Below are 16480 nucleotides of genomic sequence, written 5' to 3' on the forward strand. Positions count from 1 at the left end.
TATTTTATTTATTAACTTTTCTTACACATTTCTTAAGAAATCATAAATATAAAATAATAATTGTAATAGTTTATTCCTTAAAAGAATTTTCGCAATTTCACAAAAAAAAAGTTATAACATTTTTTTTAAAAAAATTGTTAAGATTAAAAAACCTATTATATCTTGATTTTATAAACTAAGAAATAAATTTCAAATAAATATTTATTATAAATAACATAAAATAGGAAAATAATGTTAAAATAATAAACTAAAAAATTATATAACAATCGTAAAATTCAAAATAAAAATTTAGTACGTAAAATAAGAAAAGCATATAGATCGATAATTAAAATAATCTTAAAAATAACATATTTAAAAAATAAAAAATAAACACAATCTGAGCAAGGGACATAAAATAAAATAAAAATGATAAGAAGACTTAAAGACGTCTCTTTATTAGCTTGACAAACGAGTCTCATTCATATCTACTTGTCAATTAAACAATATTCCATACAAATATGACATGGCGTGTAATAAAACTTTTCAGATTACTTCATCATTTAATTCTCATACATTTTTGTATTGGACCTTAAAGTGCACCTAAAAGACTATGACGTCATCTCATGTGGGAATGCGCCTACTGTGAGGACAATAGCTTTCTTAACAATTTCTTCCATCTAATAATATTCTCAACGAGTATACTTTTAGGTTACATTTAGCATGTACTTTCTATTGATTATTATCTAAATTAATTATTTTTATGAAGCTCCTATTAAAAAATTTAAAATTATTTTAATCGATATTAGTTAATTATTATTAAATTTAATGTTATCGTAGACTTTAATGATATTTATAAAGAATTTTACTATCACTAAAATTATATTTTTTATAAAATTAAGTTAATCTTATTAATTAATTATTATAAAAAAATATTTTTTATTATAGCGTGTGTATTTTAGAAAGCCTATACCAATTTATTTTTACAGTCATACAAACATATATCAATACCGCTTAAAATCTTCAATGTTACTAATATTTGTGTGTATTCATTTTACACATAATGGGACTATTTATTATACACATACTTTTATTAAAAAAAATAAAATTATTTCATCAACAATACTTCAAGATAACTTGGTAATAATTCTCAGGCCATTAACTTAAGTTCCTTCGGATTGTAGGGACATGTTGGGCAACTAAGAGTTATATTACTTAAATAAATATCTAGAAATCATATCAAATTTTATTAACTTTTTAAATTCGTTCTATATTATATAAATTAAGATAAAAAATATTGAGATATTAAATTCATGCTAGCGCTTATACCTTTAATAAGAAAATATATAAGACACATACAACAACACATGTTAAACAAAAAATATTACTAATATATATATATATATATGATGATGATGATGATAATACGGACACGAAGAAGGAAACAATTGAAAAGCGTAAAAAATGAGATTGACAAGTGTGTAAGCACATGCAGTGTAGAGGCTATTTGCTGATTTTTTTTTATTTTTTATTTTTTACGAAGAATAATAAGAAAATATATTTTATACTATATTATTTTTTATTAAATATCTTTATTTTTATAATTTTTTTAAAAAAATATTTGGTCATTTAATGTTGCTCTGACCTCTGTTTAATTGTCTTAACAACTAGGAATTTGGACCATGCTATAGTGCGACTTTTAAGGCTTAAGTATTACTTTATTATCCTCGTGTATTTATTTACTCATTCCACGTTGCGTCAGAATCTTTTCATATGTATGTATATGTATATGTACACACATAAATGAGAATAGTATATATAGAATTAGCTACTCTCTCCTCCTAATTCAATGGCATCAAGACATGAATCACAAGTGTTTTCTTCCCTTCCGAAAACCTCCAGGTAAATTAATTGTAAGAATACTCTAATTATATATATATTTTCAGTTTTTAATTAAGATGTGGTTCAATTTTTTAAAATGTAGATGGTGGTCGAAAGAGACAGTGGCAATAGTGACAGGTGGAAACAAAGGCATTGGTTTTGCGTTAGTGAAAAGAATGGCTGAGTTGGGATTAACAGTAATATTAACAGCTAGAGATAATGCAAGAGGAATGGAAGCACTTGAATCACTAAAGCAATTAGGGTTGCATCTCTATTATCATCACCTTGATGTTTCTGATATTTCATCCATTCAACTATTTACTTCATGGTTCACCAACAATTTCACTGCATTAGATATATTGGTCAGTCAGCTTCTCCTTCCTCTATCATCCTTTTTTTTTTTTTAATACATTTGGTTTAGATTTACATTTAAAAAGAATAATTTCAATTTTAGTTGAAATTGTTTTTACGGTATGGAGAATTTTTTATTTTTACGCTATTTAATAGTATATATTAAACATATTATAATGATACAATATTTTTTCATGAACACATATATATTTTTAAAACACACTATTAAATAGTGCGAGAGGTAAAATATTATTTTCAAAGTTTAATATTATAATAATTTCAATTTAAATTTTAATATATTTCAAACCTTTTTATCTCTTGAAAGAATCTCACTTTAGATTGGAGTTAAAACCCTTACCTAACAAAGTTCTATATCATTAATTAATTAGTTAAAAATATAAATATCATTGTTCTCATTAATTTTTCCTTTGTTAATAAAAAAATGGAGTACTATACATGTCTATATATGATAAAAAGAAAATTGGAAAGTTAGGGCTCATGGTTGGTCATAGATTAGGAAATTAAAATTTGAAAGAAATGAACTTTTAAAAATTGTGTTTGAATATGTATTTTTTTTAAAAAAAGAATTGATTGAAGATCCAAAAAATTAATCTAAATAAATCTTTAGAACTTAATATTTAAAGATCAAATTTTGTGTAGCTAGTAAAATAATGTCAAACAGAGAAAGCAGATTTTGCGGCATGTAAATGCATAAAATATAGAACCATTCATTGTATTGTAAAAGATTTGAGTTGAGGAAAATTTTTGGTGCTATACATAATAATATTTTGGATATTTTAATATTGATAGCACATGTATATTGATTTTACAAAATTATATTGCAACTGAAAATCTATAAATATTTTTTTCTTAGAAAAAATAATTTTTGGAGGCACTTTTTAGTAGCCACTAAAAATAAGTGGTTATTTTAGCCTTTAAGTCACCGCTCAGAATGAATGAAAACCTTTAGTGGCGAATTTATGGTATTTTGGGTCACTTTGTAGCTCCAGTTTTTTTTAGGGAAAGGAATCCTAGTTACACTTAGATAGAGGGGTTAATTTGTCACGTTACTAAAAATTTAAATTGTTAATGCTTGAAAATATTTATAGTCTTTTGAGATAATGACGGAGACATTTTTCTTATAACAAAATGTAATAAAAAGTATAAGTAATTTAATTTGCATAGTTTAACGTTATTTTAATTTTGATTTTTTTCGTATAAATTAAGTTCGTTCATGTTAGTTGTATAAGCCGAATAGTCCTTTCATTTTATCGATTTAGAAATATATAGTACTCTCTTTTATTTCCAAACGTTAATTATATATATTTTAGAGGTCCAATTGTCAATATAAACAATAATTTAAAATTCATTTTGAAGTATAACAAACAAACAATCAATAAGGAATTTGTTATGACAATACCTCTATTTGATTATTTTTTTAAGAAAATTCTATGTAACATGTATTTATTATATGAGGAAAAGGGCTATTCTCTTTCTTTTTCAATTGTTTGAATAAATACCTGAGTTATTGTTATTGTTATTGTTATTGTTATTGTTATTGTTATTGTTATTGTTATTGTTATTATGTAAAGTACTACAAAAGGTAAAATGGGCTCAAGTTAATAGTACAATTTTCTTAACTTTTAGTACAACCCAGTGATGCTGTGTTAGTCCTTCAACTCCTTCTTCTAAATAGGGGAGATTATTATTGTTATTGTTATTATTATTATTATTATTGTTATTATTATGTAAAGCACTAAAAAAAATAAAATGTGCTCAAGTTAATAGTACAATTTTCTTAACTTTTAGTACAACCAAGTGATGCTGTGTTAGTCCTTCAACTCCCTCTTCTAAATAGGGGAGATTAAATAAAAGGTCGAAAAACATCATATGATATAAAAATAAAAACAGATAAAAGTTGATAGTTTTAATGGATAATTGAGATAAAAGGAGAAGAATTATAAGTTTGAGTGAGATTTCTAAGTCATAATATATATACATAGGTTCATAATTTGCTTCAACGGATGGATTACGTTCTTTAACATTGAGTGTGACATTTTACCTTAAATAAAATTGAATAAGTAAATACAGATATAATACACATATATAAAACATCAGGCATGAAACGAAATTGTCATATAAGCTGCCTTATATGACAAATGTGTTTATTAGCTCTATTTTATACAAATTTAAATATTTATTTATTCAAATTCAAAAATGAAAATGTCCGTTAATTATGAATTAGTAAATAAATGTGAGTTGGTTGGTTGTCAGGTAAATAATGCAGCTGTATCATTCAAGGATATCGAGGAGAACTCAGTGGAGCATGCAGAGACAGTAATATGCACAAATTTTTATGGTCCCAAACGACTTATTCAACAACTCTACCCCACCTTTCGTTCTTCTTCCACTGTCACTCGAATTCTTAATATTAGCTCCAGACTTGGACTTCTCAGTGTAAGACTTTAATCTCCCTTATAATTATTATTATTATTATTATTATAATTATTATTATTATCTTAACTTGATATTTCTATATATATATTGTAGAAGCTGAGAAATGAAGAACTAAAAAGTATGCTATTGGATGAAGAAAACTTAACTGAAAAACAGATTGATGGATTAGTGAAGTTATTTTTACAACATGTTAAAAATGGGACATGGAAAAGCAATGGTTGGCCAGAATTATGGACTGATTATGCAGTATCAAAGCTTGCATTAAATGCATACTCTAAAGTGTTGGCTAGAAAGTATAAAGGAAAGGGTATAAGTGTGAATTGTTATTGTCCTGGATTTACACAGACTTCAATGACTGGTGGTAAAGGCAAATACACTCCACAAGATGCAGCTGAGATAGGAGTAAATTTGGCTTTGCTACCACCACAACATCTTCCAACAGGAATGTTTTATCTAGGCTCTAATCCTCCAAACACTTACTCCAAGCTTTAACACCATCATCTCATCATTGTATTCAACATGACATTCTCTTTGCCATCTAACTATTCTCTTTGCCTCTCCACATGACAATACCATATTTTATTACGCTTTAAGTATTTGCATCACATGTATTTGATTTCGTGAGACTCGAAACAAGAGTTGAGTCCATCGAAAGGACAAGTATCGTTCTCTTACTTGATCACTTAGATCATTCTGTGTTATACGAAAATGCATTTATTTAAGAAGTCTTTGCAATTAGTTGACCCATTTTAGTGTGATTAGTTGAATGAGAAAGATTATCTTTCGAAATTTATAAAATACAAAAAAGGAAGAACCCTTGTGGATACGGCTCCTCAAGGACCAACCAAGGGCCCCTGAGGAGAATCCTTGCACGTTGTTGTCAACAGTGCCTAGGCAGTTTGCAACCACGAGAGCGCAACGACGGTCCGTGTGTTGAACGACGGGGCGTTAATGTCAATTGTCGTTCCACACTTAGCCAAAATGTTGGAAGCCCTCAAATGCACAGTCTCTGACCGAGACGACGGTTGTGCAGCACGAGAGGCACAGTGCCTGTCGACACACAGACGAACCGTCGATCGAGGTTCCTTTTGTGAGGGTCAAAAGTTCTTGCACGTTTTAAATTAAGTTCAATAAAATAATCAAGGTGTTTAGGGGTTATTTAGGGATTAAAGGAAGGTTAATTAACTAATTTAACCCCTATATAAAGATCTCAACCCTCATTAATCTAAACACAACTCACAAAATAAACTCTCTTCTTTCTCTTTTCTTTCTCTCTATTTGAAGACACCATTGAAGACAAGATAGGGGGAGGTTTTGGGGATCTAAAGGGACAATTTCACCATCAAATCTTCATCAAAACATTGAGGTATGTGATCTAATTCACCTTTGAGACTCTTTCCTCAAAGGGTTCCTTCAAAATGGATTTCAAAAGTTGGGTTTTCAAGCGAGTTTCACTCAATTACAAATTTGTTGTTATGAACTGAGTTTTTTATGTTTTCTTTAGGGTATAATGGATAGATTAACATGTATTTTAACTTGATTATGGTAATTGGTGATGGTTTGACCTAAATTGAAGAGCATGATCCTTAACCTTTAACCCTACGTTTGATCTTGGTGTAAATTGGATTGTGATTGATTCAATTGTCTTGATTATGGGTTAAATCGCTATTAGATGATGTCGTTACAATTATCATTAACAAATTGGAGTAAGTTGTAGTCTTTCATGCTAGTCTTGAGAAGATGATCTAGGTTAGAAGGTGAATTGACCTAGGCATTTTATTTTAAGCTATGATCTAGTATTGAATTGCTTTATAGTGTTTATTCTAGTCTTGTTATCATGTTGAATATTGAATTATGATGTTGTACATTTAAATTGGACTGAATTGAGGTTTTATGGTAAGGCCTAAATGATGAACTACGAGGAAGACTTGGTAAGTCTTAGAATCTCTATCTTAACTTCCAATTGTGATTAATTGTGGTTAAGTCATGATGTTATATTAGAGTATGCCTTGTATTAGGATTGATTGGATGGTGTGATGTTAAAATGAAATGTCTTGATTATGTTGTGAGGTTGATTAAGGTGTATGTGATATAAGGATGGAGATGATTATCAATACGCATTGTTATGCTATGAAATGCTAATGTGTTAACCTCACTTATATAAATTGTGATGAAAGGACTTATAATCATACTATTCTTATTGAGCTATTAATGATGATGATTATACAAGGGGTAGACCTTATAACCTAAACTAAGCTATGATTGATAATTAAAAACTTAAATACATTTCAAAAAGGAACTTTAGTTTAGCATCGAGTGAACTAGATTGAGGAGTGTCCCTTCCCACATAGGAAAGGTAGGAGCACTAAAGTACTCATGAGATTGGAGACTACAATGCATGGAGCATAAAGAGGGTCCCAACTATATCTCCTACTTCTTGAACTATGTTTCCCCCCATAGGAATACTAGCTAGTGGATCCACGTAGTTGCATGTTTTATGTTTTGGTACTACCTTGGCAAATAAACCGCCTTCTTTCGTTGTAGGGTTTTATGACATCGAATTTCACACTAGCTCATTTGGTCTATATCGGTTAGGGCAAGATGTCCCCAAAAGGTAAAATGAATTAAAGAATTGAACTCTAACTAGGATAACCTAAGGGGTCTAACTTAGTCTAAGTAGGGGTATGAGATTCTACCTAAGCATTGCACTAGTTAGCCTTGAGGGGAGTCTTAGGAGGATGTTCTTATATATGTTTATGTTATGATGATATATGATATGTATATGATGAACTTGCATATTGTTGATACGATATGTTGATTAGTTCACTTATGAGTATGTGAATGATTATATTGTTAAAGTAAGATGAAATATATATCTAAATGTCATATTATGCGGAGTTGGACATTGGTTATAGTTTCTTGTTGGGGTTACTTGATTGAGTAAAGTTATGGAGCTTTACTTGGTCATAGCACTTGTTGACTTGATAAGGATTCATAGATGTCTCGCTAATTATGATATGATTAACTCTTATTCATTCTTGTGATGTTATTTCTTGATGATAGGTTTGTAGTAAATCATGGGTTCAAGTATGTTGGGATACACATTACTTGCTTTGAGTTAGTAAGCATGTTTGGTTAATTGGTATGACTTGTTTGATTATGCATGAGACTTTTAAAAGGGTAAAATGACATGTTTTAACTAAATGTCCCTTTATCGCATGTTTTGTTCTTATATGTGCATATGGTATCATACTTAGTACATGTGGAGTACTAACCCCATTTTCTTTCCCTTTCCCAAACATTTTAGGTTCCGGTCGTTGAAGGTTCATTTGAGACGACTTGAAGAAGACTCGGATATTCTCTATCATCCAAGTGGGTAGGTCCTCACTTTTCGAGGGCGATGCCAATATCTTGCTTATGAAGTTGCTTTATTTTTCTCAGATTTTTATGTTTATTCCACTTTCATTTGAGTACGACTTGTATAAGCCTATATGTGGCTTCTTTACATTTGATGTAGGACTATGCGCAAATTGCTACGATCGTTTAGATGGTATGAGATTAGACAATCTTTGAGACTATCTTTCTATCTTATATATATATATGTATTTGCAATAAGAGTAGAAGGCTATTTAACCTTTCTATACGAAGGGTCTATCTATACTCGATCCGACTATATTACGTGTATGTAGAAATCTATGTAAACCTCCAAGTAAATGTAATGAAAGGTTTTAATTTTTCCGCAAATTTTAATCTATGAATGTAATGAAATGAGACTAAGAGGCTAGTCTTAGTCCTTAAAGAGGACGGCGACGCCAGTTACATCTTGGGGGTAAGCCGGATGTGCCAACTACCATATTGCACCAGTGTCATAGACACTACTTGTTATGTTGCAACGAAGATTCAATAGATTTGTTGTGAAAGTAATGATAGTTTTAAAACTTATGGGTATAAACTATATTTTTTAATAAAGTGAAATATGTTTCCAAATACTATGAGCAAAAACATGATGAAATTTCATCCAAATTTTCATTAAATTAATAGTTACCAAAAATATTTCGCAATCTATGACCACACGAGAGCTTAGAGTTGGTGCTAGCTAAAAAAATACTTTAAGTAAGAGCATCTTCAACCTTGAACTCTATTTTACATTTCAATATAGAGTTCTCTATTTTTTCTGACAACCAACTCTAATATAATTCTCTATTTTACTCTTTAGAAAGCAATCTTTTTTTTATCTCTCCTCAATATTTATATTATTATTTCAATTTCATTCTTATTTTCTTATTTCAAAATATATCTTTTCTTTCTTTATTCGAAATAATTACTTTATATAATTTTCATATGATATAATATTTTATTCAATATAAAATTATATTTTATTTTAAATTTCTAAATAACATAACTACAGAATATCCTAATTTCATTCTTATTTTATTGTAGCAGGTGATTACGTTCAACAAGAAAAACAACGAATATTGATAAAAAAACGACAATCACAACCCCAATTATAACCACAATCACAACAATTCTCTAGATCATACCTTTTTTTTTGTTGAAAAGTGCTAAATTTGGAAATGACCTACCAGATTACTAAATTATTTTTGTGATAAATTAATTATTGTGTATTGTATCTTATCTTGTATCCAAATTATTATGTTATGTATTGTATTGTTTTCATGTATTCAAATTATTATGTTATGCATTGTATTGTTTTCATGTATTTAAATTATCATGTTATGTATTCCGTCTTATGTTTATAACTTTGTGTATTCTTTAGTGAAAATTAATAATAAAATTATATTATATTATTGACGAAAATTAGAAAAAAATGCTATTATTACGAGATGAAAGTAGTATTTTGCTAAACAATATAGTTTTTATAATATAATATTACATTTAAAAAGAATTAGAAATATCAATATTTAAATAATGATATTATATGCAGAATAGTATGTTATAGAAAATAATATTAAAAAATTAAAATATTTAAAAAGTGAAACAGAGAGTAGTGTGCATAGTAGTTCTGTTCAATTCTATAAATACGAAGAATGAAAAAAGATCAAAAATAGTCTTAGAACTATTCAAAAAGGTTTAAATATATTCATCATTCACCTATTAGGTTAAAAATACCCTTCAGACCATCTTTTTAATTCATTTTAAAGATAGAAATGGACCAAAAAGGTAAACTGAGAGTATTTTTAGCTTAATAGGTAAATGAGAGTATATTCAAACGTTTGTGAATAGTCCAAGGCTATTTTTGACTATTTTCCGTATAACGAATAGAGAGTGATGTAAAAGGGGGTTAGAGTTTCTATTTTACTCTCTAAATATAGAGAAGAGAATGGAGTGTAAAATAGAGTTGGTTGGAGATGGTGTAAGAGATTTTGTACCAACTCTTGCGTATTTTTTTTACTCAAGTTGAATTCAAGGTGTTACTTGTGTTCAATTGACGAATATCAAGTTTAGTGTATCTAAAAAATTGAATTCATGGTAAACTTATGTTTAATTGATGAATATCATGTTTAGTCCACGTCTAAAAAATTGAATTCATTGTGTTACTTATGTTCAATTGATGAATATCAAGTTTAATCTGTGTAAAGAATTGCATTGATGGTGTTACTTATGTTGAATTGATGAATATCAAGTTTAGAATTGAATAGATGATGAATATATATCAAGTTTAGTGTGTCTAAAAAACAGAGGATGAGAATGTAGTGTTGGTAAACAAGGACTAGCTTTTGAGCAATGTTTTGTCAAATATTGAATATAATTGCACAAGATGTAGTTCATTAAAGTAAATGGTTTGATCAATCTAGCTAGAGATCATTTGGATTCCATTAGCTAGTACTCAAGGATTTAAAAGCTCCATTTTCAAGAAAGTGGTCCAGGTAGGTATGCTGGTGAATTTCCCTTCAGTGACAGAGTGAAATAGTGCAGTTGAGAAGAATGCTTACAATGAAAAGCCTCTTACGTCTTCAACATGTTTTTTTTTTTTTTGTTTTCTTCGACTTGGTTGACTCCGAGCTGTCTGGATATACTCTTAAAACTGAGTCTCAAACTTAACAAACATACTATAGGTGGCTTCTGAATAAACTACACAAAAAGTTCATGGCTCAACAACCAGTCGACAATTGGATGAATTTCTGAGTCCAGTTGGATTTGTGATATCTTCATAATCAATACATGAGTTATTATAATGCCAAGTTTCTACAAGTATATATAATTCAGATGTTGATTGTATCCGTTACACATACCTTAGCTTTCTGTGCCTAATTAATTAGAGTTTTCAGATTTGCAAGTAGCTGAATGTTGCAGTTACATTCAAAGTTTTGTCTGTGACAAAAAGGTAACTAAAAAGTCTAAGGATTCATCATGCACCAGCATTATTCAAACTAGAATCAAAACCACAAACACACCACGTATATCAAGAATCAATAATCGAGGTAGACATCTAGAAGTGGTGGAAAATCCATTAGCATTTGCTTGTCGCGAGCCAAGATAGTGTCCACGAATGAATCCATTGCAGGGGAACAAGTGGGTTGTTCAACAGGATGGTTTGACAAAAATGTCCCGGGTGTTAAAGGGTCTCCAAGTATAAAGTCGTCATTCCAAGACGTTGAGGAAGAAGATGGAAGGTGAGATTGTTCAGTAAAACAAAGTGTTTGTAGAGTCTCCCTTGTGTAGATTTGAGTGGAATAGTTTTGTTGCAAGGGATGATGTGGAGTAGTAGTTTCATTTGAGAAGATATTGATATTATTGTTGAAGAATTGGATATGATTCGTTGGACTTTGAATAGGGAGACCACTAATTTTACCATACTCAGCAAAGACCTGAGCAAATGGTTTATGTGTTACAGGATCAATTCCCATGTTCACTAGCTTTTTCTTCAGCTTTGTATTCCAGTAATTTTTGACATCATTGTCTGTTCTCCCTGGTAATTGTTTCGCTATTAAAGACCACCTTAACACATACATACATACATAGGCACATATCAATCAATATATATAATGTAATATTGAATTGAAGTAGTAGTAAAAATTAGAAAAAAAAAACACTAACCTGCTACCTATGGTTTTGTGAAGCTCAAGGATGCAGTCTTCTTCTTGAGGTGTGAAGTTGTCATGCTTAAGATCGGGACGCAGATAATTGGTCCATCTCAGCCTACAGCTTTTTCCACACCTATTCAGACCTGCATATGAATGAGGTTAGATCATTGCATTGCAATTTTAAGATATATATATATATATATATATGGTTCATTATTATATATACCTGCTTTTTGAGGGACCAATGTCCAGTTGCCAATTCCATGAGTGGCTACATAAGCAAGGATTTTTGCATCTTCCTCAGCAGTCCAAGGCCCTCTTTTCACATTTGCTTTGTCACAACAAGGAGGACGTCCCATTTCACATCAACACAATGAATGCACTTTAGACATGCCACAATATATTATAGGCATCAAATGCATGTAATTTGGCTCCCTTTTAGCAACAATTGCATGATCTCCTCATCAACTAAACTTTTTATGCATGCTTCTCTCTCTCTCTCTCTTCATGCTCTTACTTACCCCACTATTTTCAATGTCTCCAATTCATTTTTTTTACCAACTCCTTAAATTAATTTCGACTTTTCACATTATATGCTTGACACCGCAACATTTAATAATATTTTGGTGCAATTCATATATATTTAATTTTACAATAACAAGATTCAAAAGTTTTTTACTTTTTTAAATTTTGTGCCAAATCAAAATTGAATAAATAAATTTATTTGTCCTGACCATTCCTTGGTGATTACTGGCTCATGCATCCACTGCGTTCTATGTTTAAATTCTATCTTTTGTCTTTACACAGAATCTTTTGTGTGCTATTCCTTGTGCTCTAAAACAAAATCTCTACTTGGATTCGTATCGAGTTTCAATTTCTTTGTTATGAAAGCTTTTGATGCAATATTTCAAATTGGAGTATAATTTAAGAAGTATAACTAGTTTAGTTTAAAAATATAAAGGTTGAAAGTATGAAGTATAAATTTTGAAATTGTCCATGCTCAAATTAAAAATAGAAATATATAAGGGTAACATAATTTTTGAATCACGTTGAAGCAATATCCTTTGATCATCTTTGTTATAATCCAGAAAATCATGAATAACACCAACACTAAATCACATGGTGAGAGAAATTAACTACCAACCCAAAACTTAACCCAACACACCATTGCTTAAACCATGTCATGATATGAAACCAAGAAATACAATTTAGAAACACCTACATAATTGAATCTCAATAAACTCAACCAATAATAAAAAAATTGCAGACATAAAAAACCCCAAGACTAAAAGTTGTCATACCAAAAAACTCTTTAAGTAATCAATAGTGGGGATGCAATCTCGAAACTTAAAAAAAAATATGAAGTAATATTCTAATGACTTTTCCCGAAAAGTTGGACACGAAAAGATAGAATTAATAACCCATGACAACCTGGAAGGAGTGTAGCTTTCCCTTTGGATTAGACACGTAATTTTTATCGAACTAAAATTTTACATTATTTTTTAGAGATTAAATATTTTAAAATTTTAAAGTAAATATTTTGTTTTTACTTTTATCTTATTTTAGTAAGTTTGTTTTAAAAGATTTGAGGATGATAAAAATATGTCTTTTTTTAATTTAATTTTTTATAAATAAGCTAGTATTTCCTAATTATATTTTTAAACTAGCTATTTGACATTTATTATATTTTTGTTAAATAAAAAACATTAGTTGATAATTTTATCATCATTTATATATGTATTTAATTAAAAAAATATATTAATAACCTAAACTACACATTTTCCTTACCCACTACCCCACTCAACCCCGGCCCACCTGCAGACCCTACTTCCCCCTATACTGCCAATACACACAACCCATCCCACCATACATATATATACACACTCCCTCACCATTTTGCACAAAAAGATACAGAAACCAATACCCAAAAAAAAAAGAAAAAAGAAACGTACAAAGAGGAGGAGAAAACGAAAAATCCAAAAACAAACAAAAGAAGAAAAAGAAAAGGCAACACAGACACGCACAAAATCAAGGAAAATCAGCAGAAAAAAGAGAGAAAAAATCAGCAAATACACTCACATTTTATCTATATTTTTCTTTCACTCACAGACAAGAGCTGATGAGGTCGAGGTTCACTTTCGTAATTTTGTGAAAGAGTTGGTTTTGGTTCTTGTGGAATCAAACTAAATGGAAGATGAATTAATATGAATATTTGGTAGGAAGATAATTAGTAGGAAATACAAGTCAAAGATTGTATCTTGGTAGGTGAAAGTTAGGCAAACCATATAATGGTTTGCTATCTTAACCTTGACAATTTTGACACATAGCGATGTCATGGATGACATCAATAGGATGAATTTATTCCTATAAATAGGTAGCTCTTAATTCATTTTCAAATCATCCTTTCACTTGCCTTCTCATCTTCTAAGGCATTGTGTTCTCTCTCTTGTAGTATTTCACTTATATTCTTTGTATAGTGAAATAAATATTAGTGCAGTTGTTCTTTGGTGGACGTAGGATCATTTTGATCTGAACCACGTTAAATATTTTTGTTCTTCATTGTTCTTTAGTTTCACGTTTCCGCTAACAATTGGCATCAGAGCAAGGTTCTGTCTGAGTTGCTCTGTGGTTGCAGCACAATCTGAACTTCCACATCAGAAAAGGATTACTTTGGTTTTCTGTAGTTCCAAATACATTGTAGTAGAAAAGGAAGAACAAGTAAAAAAAATGAGTTCCATGAAGTTTGAAATTGATAGATTTAGTGGGCGCAACAACTTCAATATCTGGAAAATTCAGATGATAGCGTTACTGCGGAGGGAAGGTTCAATCCATGCTATTGACGGAAAGTTCCCCGATGAGATATCGGATTTCGACAAGGAAAAGATTGAAGGAGATGCATTGAGTGCAATCCAACTGTCCCTTGCACCTAACGTACTTTGTGAAGTGAGTACAAGTACCGAAGAGACGACCAAAGAGTTATGGGAAAAGATGGAAGAGCTTTACCAGGACCAGTCAGTGACAACAAGAATGTTGTTACAACGGCGTCTTCATACATTTAAGATGGATTCAGGTACTTTGTTGCAAGACCATCTAGATGTGTTCAATAAACTTGTGATGGACTTACAAACTGCTGGAATTAAAAAGGACGAGGATACACTTGCATGTTCTTTACTATTTTCATTGACTTCAAAATATCGTGATATTGAGAATTCAATGATGTATAGCAAACAACCTATTAAACTTGAGCAAGTGCGGCAAACACTAAACTCTTGTGATGTGCGGATGCATTTTGAAGGAGACAAAAGTGACGAAGCTAGTGGACTCTTTGTAAGAGGTCGTACTAGCCAAAAGGGAAGGAGCAAATCGAAGTACAGATCAAAGTCTCGTGTGAACAAAAAGAATGCGGAGTGTTGGGGCTGTCACAAGAAGGGGCACTTTGAACGAGATTGCCCTATGTCGAAGTCCAAAGAAAAGGCGAGTGCATCCATTGTTGAGAAAGTACATGATAATGATGATGATTATGTACTAACAACATCATGCAATAATGGAGTCTATGACAACAAATGGATCTTAAACTCTGGTTGTACTCTGCATATGACATTCCGTAGAGATTGGTTCAGCAGCTATGAAACAAGCAGAGGAACTGTATTAATGGGCAATAATGCAACTTGTAAAATAGTTGGCATTGGTTCAGTTCATGTTCGCTGCCATGATGGAATCATGAGGACTATTACAGAAGTCCGTCATGTTCCTGATCTAAAGAAGAATTTGATCTCCCTGGGTACTTTAGATAAACAAGGCTATAAGTACATGAGTGAAGGAGGAACTATGAAAGTGACTAATGGGTCTTTAGTCATGTTGAAGGCCAAGCTGGAGGATGGACTCTACACACTTGCGGGAAGCACCATTATTGGCTCTGTAAATGCATCTACAGTGCAGTTATCTAATGATGACAAGGCAAAATTATGGCACATGAGACTAGGCCATATGAGCGCACGAGGATTGGATATGTTGAGCAACCGCAACCTTTTGAATGGTGAGAAGATCAGCACACTTGAATTTTGTGAGCACTGCGTCTTAGGGAAGCAGAAAAAGGTCAGCTTCAGCACTGGCAAGCACAAGACGGGAGAGGTGCTAGACTACATCCATTCAGATTTATGGGGTCCCTCTAAGCTTCCATCAAAGGGAAGAAAGAGGTATCTTCTCACATTCATTGATGATTTTTCACGAAAGGTTTGGGTGCGTTTCCTGAAGACAAAAGGTGATGCTTTTGAAGCATTTAAAGAGTGGAAGATTTTGGTTGAAAATCAAATTGAGAGGAAAATCAAGTATCTTCGCACGGACAATGTCTTGGAGTTTTGCAGTGAAGAGTTCAATGATTTCTGCAAAGTTCATGGGATCGCAAGGCATAAGAAGGTCAGGCATACACCACAGTAGAATGGAGTTGCCGAGAGAATGAACAGAACTCTTCTTGAGAAGGCTCGTTGTATGCTCTTACAAGCTAAGATGTCCAAAGTATTTTGGGCTGAAGCAGTTCATACTGCTTCTCATATTGTCAATCGGTCTCCAGCATCAACGATTGACTTTAAGACTCCAAATGAGGTTTGGTCAGGTGAACCCTCTAACTATTCATACTTGCGAATATTTGGGTGTCCAACTTATTATTATGTTAATGAAGGTAAGCTTGAACCAAGGGCTAAAAAGGCCATATTCGTAGGGTATGTTGATGGAGTAAAAGGGTACAAACTATGGTGTTTGTCTTTACTCAA

General features: G+C 31.1%; 2 protein-coding genes across 2 annotated transcripts; one reads left to right on the forward strand and one right to left on the reverse strand.

The window, feature by feature from the left end:
- The first annotated feature begins 1724 nt into the window (after positions 1–1724).
- LOC101263291 ((+)-neomenthol dehydrogenase) lies at positions 1725–5390 on the forward strand. Its single transcript, XM_004234819.5, has 4 exons — positions 1725–1878; positions 1961–2219; positions 4483–4665; positions 4759–5390. The coding sequence occupies exons 1-4, from the start codon at positions 1826–1828 to the stop codon at positions 5155–5157; spliced, it is 894 nt and encodes a 297-aa protein (XP_004234867.1). The 5' UTR covers positions 1725–1825; the 3' UTR covers positions 5158–5390.
- Positions 5391–10380: 4990 nt separating this feature from the next.
- Positions 10381–12175, reverse strand: LOC101263585 (transcription factor MYB35). Its single transcript, XM_004234820.5, has 3 exons — positions 11938–12175; positions 11725–11854; positions 10381–11625 (listed from the first exon to the last, which is right to left on the reverse strand). Exons 1-3 carry the CDS (start codon positions 12068–12070, stop codon positions 11097–11099), a joined length of 792 nt encoding a protein of 263 aa, XP_004234868.1. The 5' UTR covers positions 12071–12175; the 3' UTR covers positions 10381–11096.
- Between the last annotated feature and the right edge of the window lie 4305 nt (positions 12176–16480).

Source organism: Solanum lycopersicum, chromosome 3, assembly GCF_036512215.1.
Source record: "Solanum lycopersicum chromosome 3, SLM_r2.1".
NCBI lineage: Eukaryota > Viridiplantae > Streptophyta > Magnoliopsida > Solanales > Solanaceae > Solanum > Solanum lycopersicum.

What these genes read in the sequence shown, in the direction of transcription:
- LOC101263585 (XM_004234820.5), bottom strand. Translation starts at nt 12,070, where the DNA reads ATGGGACGTCCTCCTTGTTGTGACAAAGCAAATGTGAAAAGAGGGCCT. An exon ending in ATTGGTCCCTCAAAAAGCAG is followed by an intron (nt 11,855 to 11,937) that starts GTATATATAATA and finishes ATTCATATGCAG; the next exon opens with GTCTGAATAGGTGTGGAAAA. An exon ending in CACAAAACCATAGGTAGCAG is followed by an intron (nt 11,626 to 11,724) that starts GTTAGTGTTTTT and finishes GTATGTGTTAAG; the next exon opens with GTGGTCTTTAATAGCGAAAC.
- LOC101263291 (XM_004234819.5), top strand. Translation starts at nt 1,826, where the DNA reads ATGGCATCAAGACATGAATCACAAGTGTTTTCTTCCCTTCCGAAAACC. An exon ending in TCACTGCATTAGATATATTG is followed by an intron (nt 2,220 to 4,482) that starts GTCAGTCAGCTT and finishes GTTGGTTGTCAG; the next exon opens with GTAAATAATGCAGCTGTATC. An exon ending in CCAGACTTGGACTTCTCAGT is followed by an intron (nt 4,666 to 4,758) that starts GTAAGACTTTAA and finishes TATATATTGTAG; the next exon opens with AAGCTGAGAAATGAAGAACT.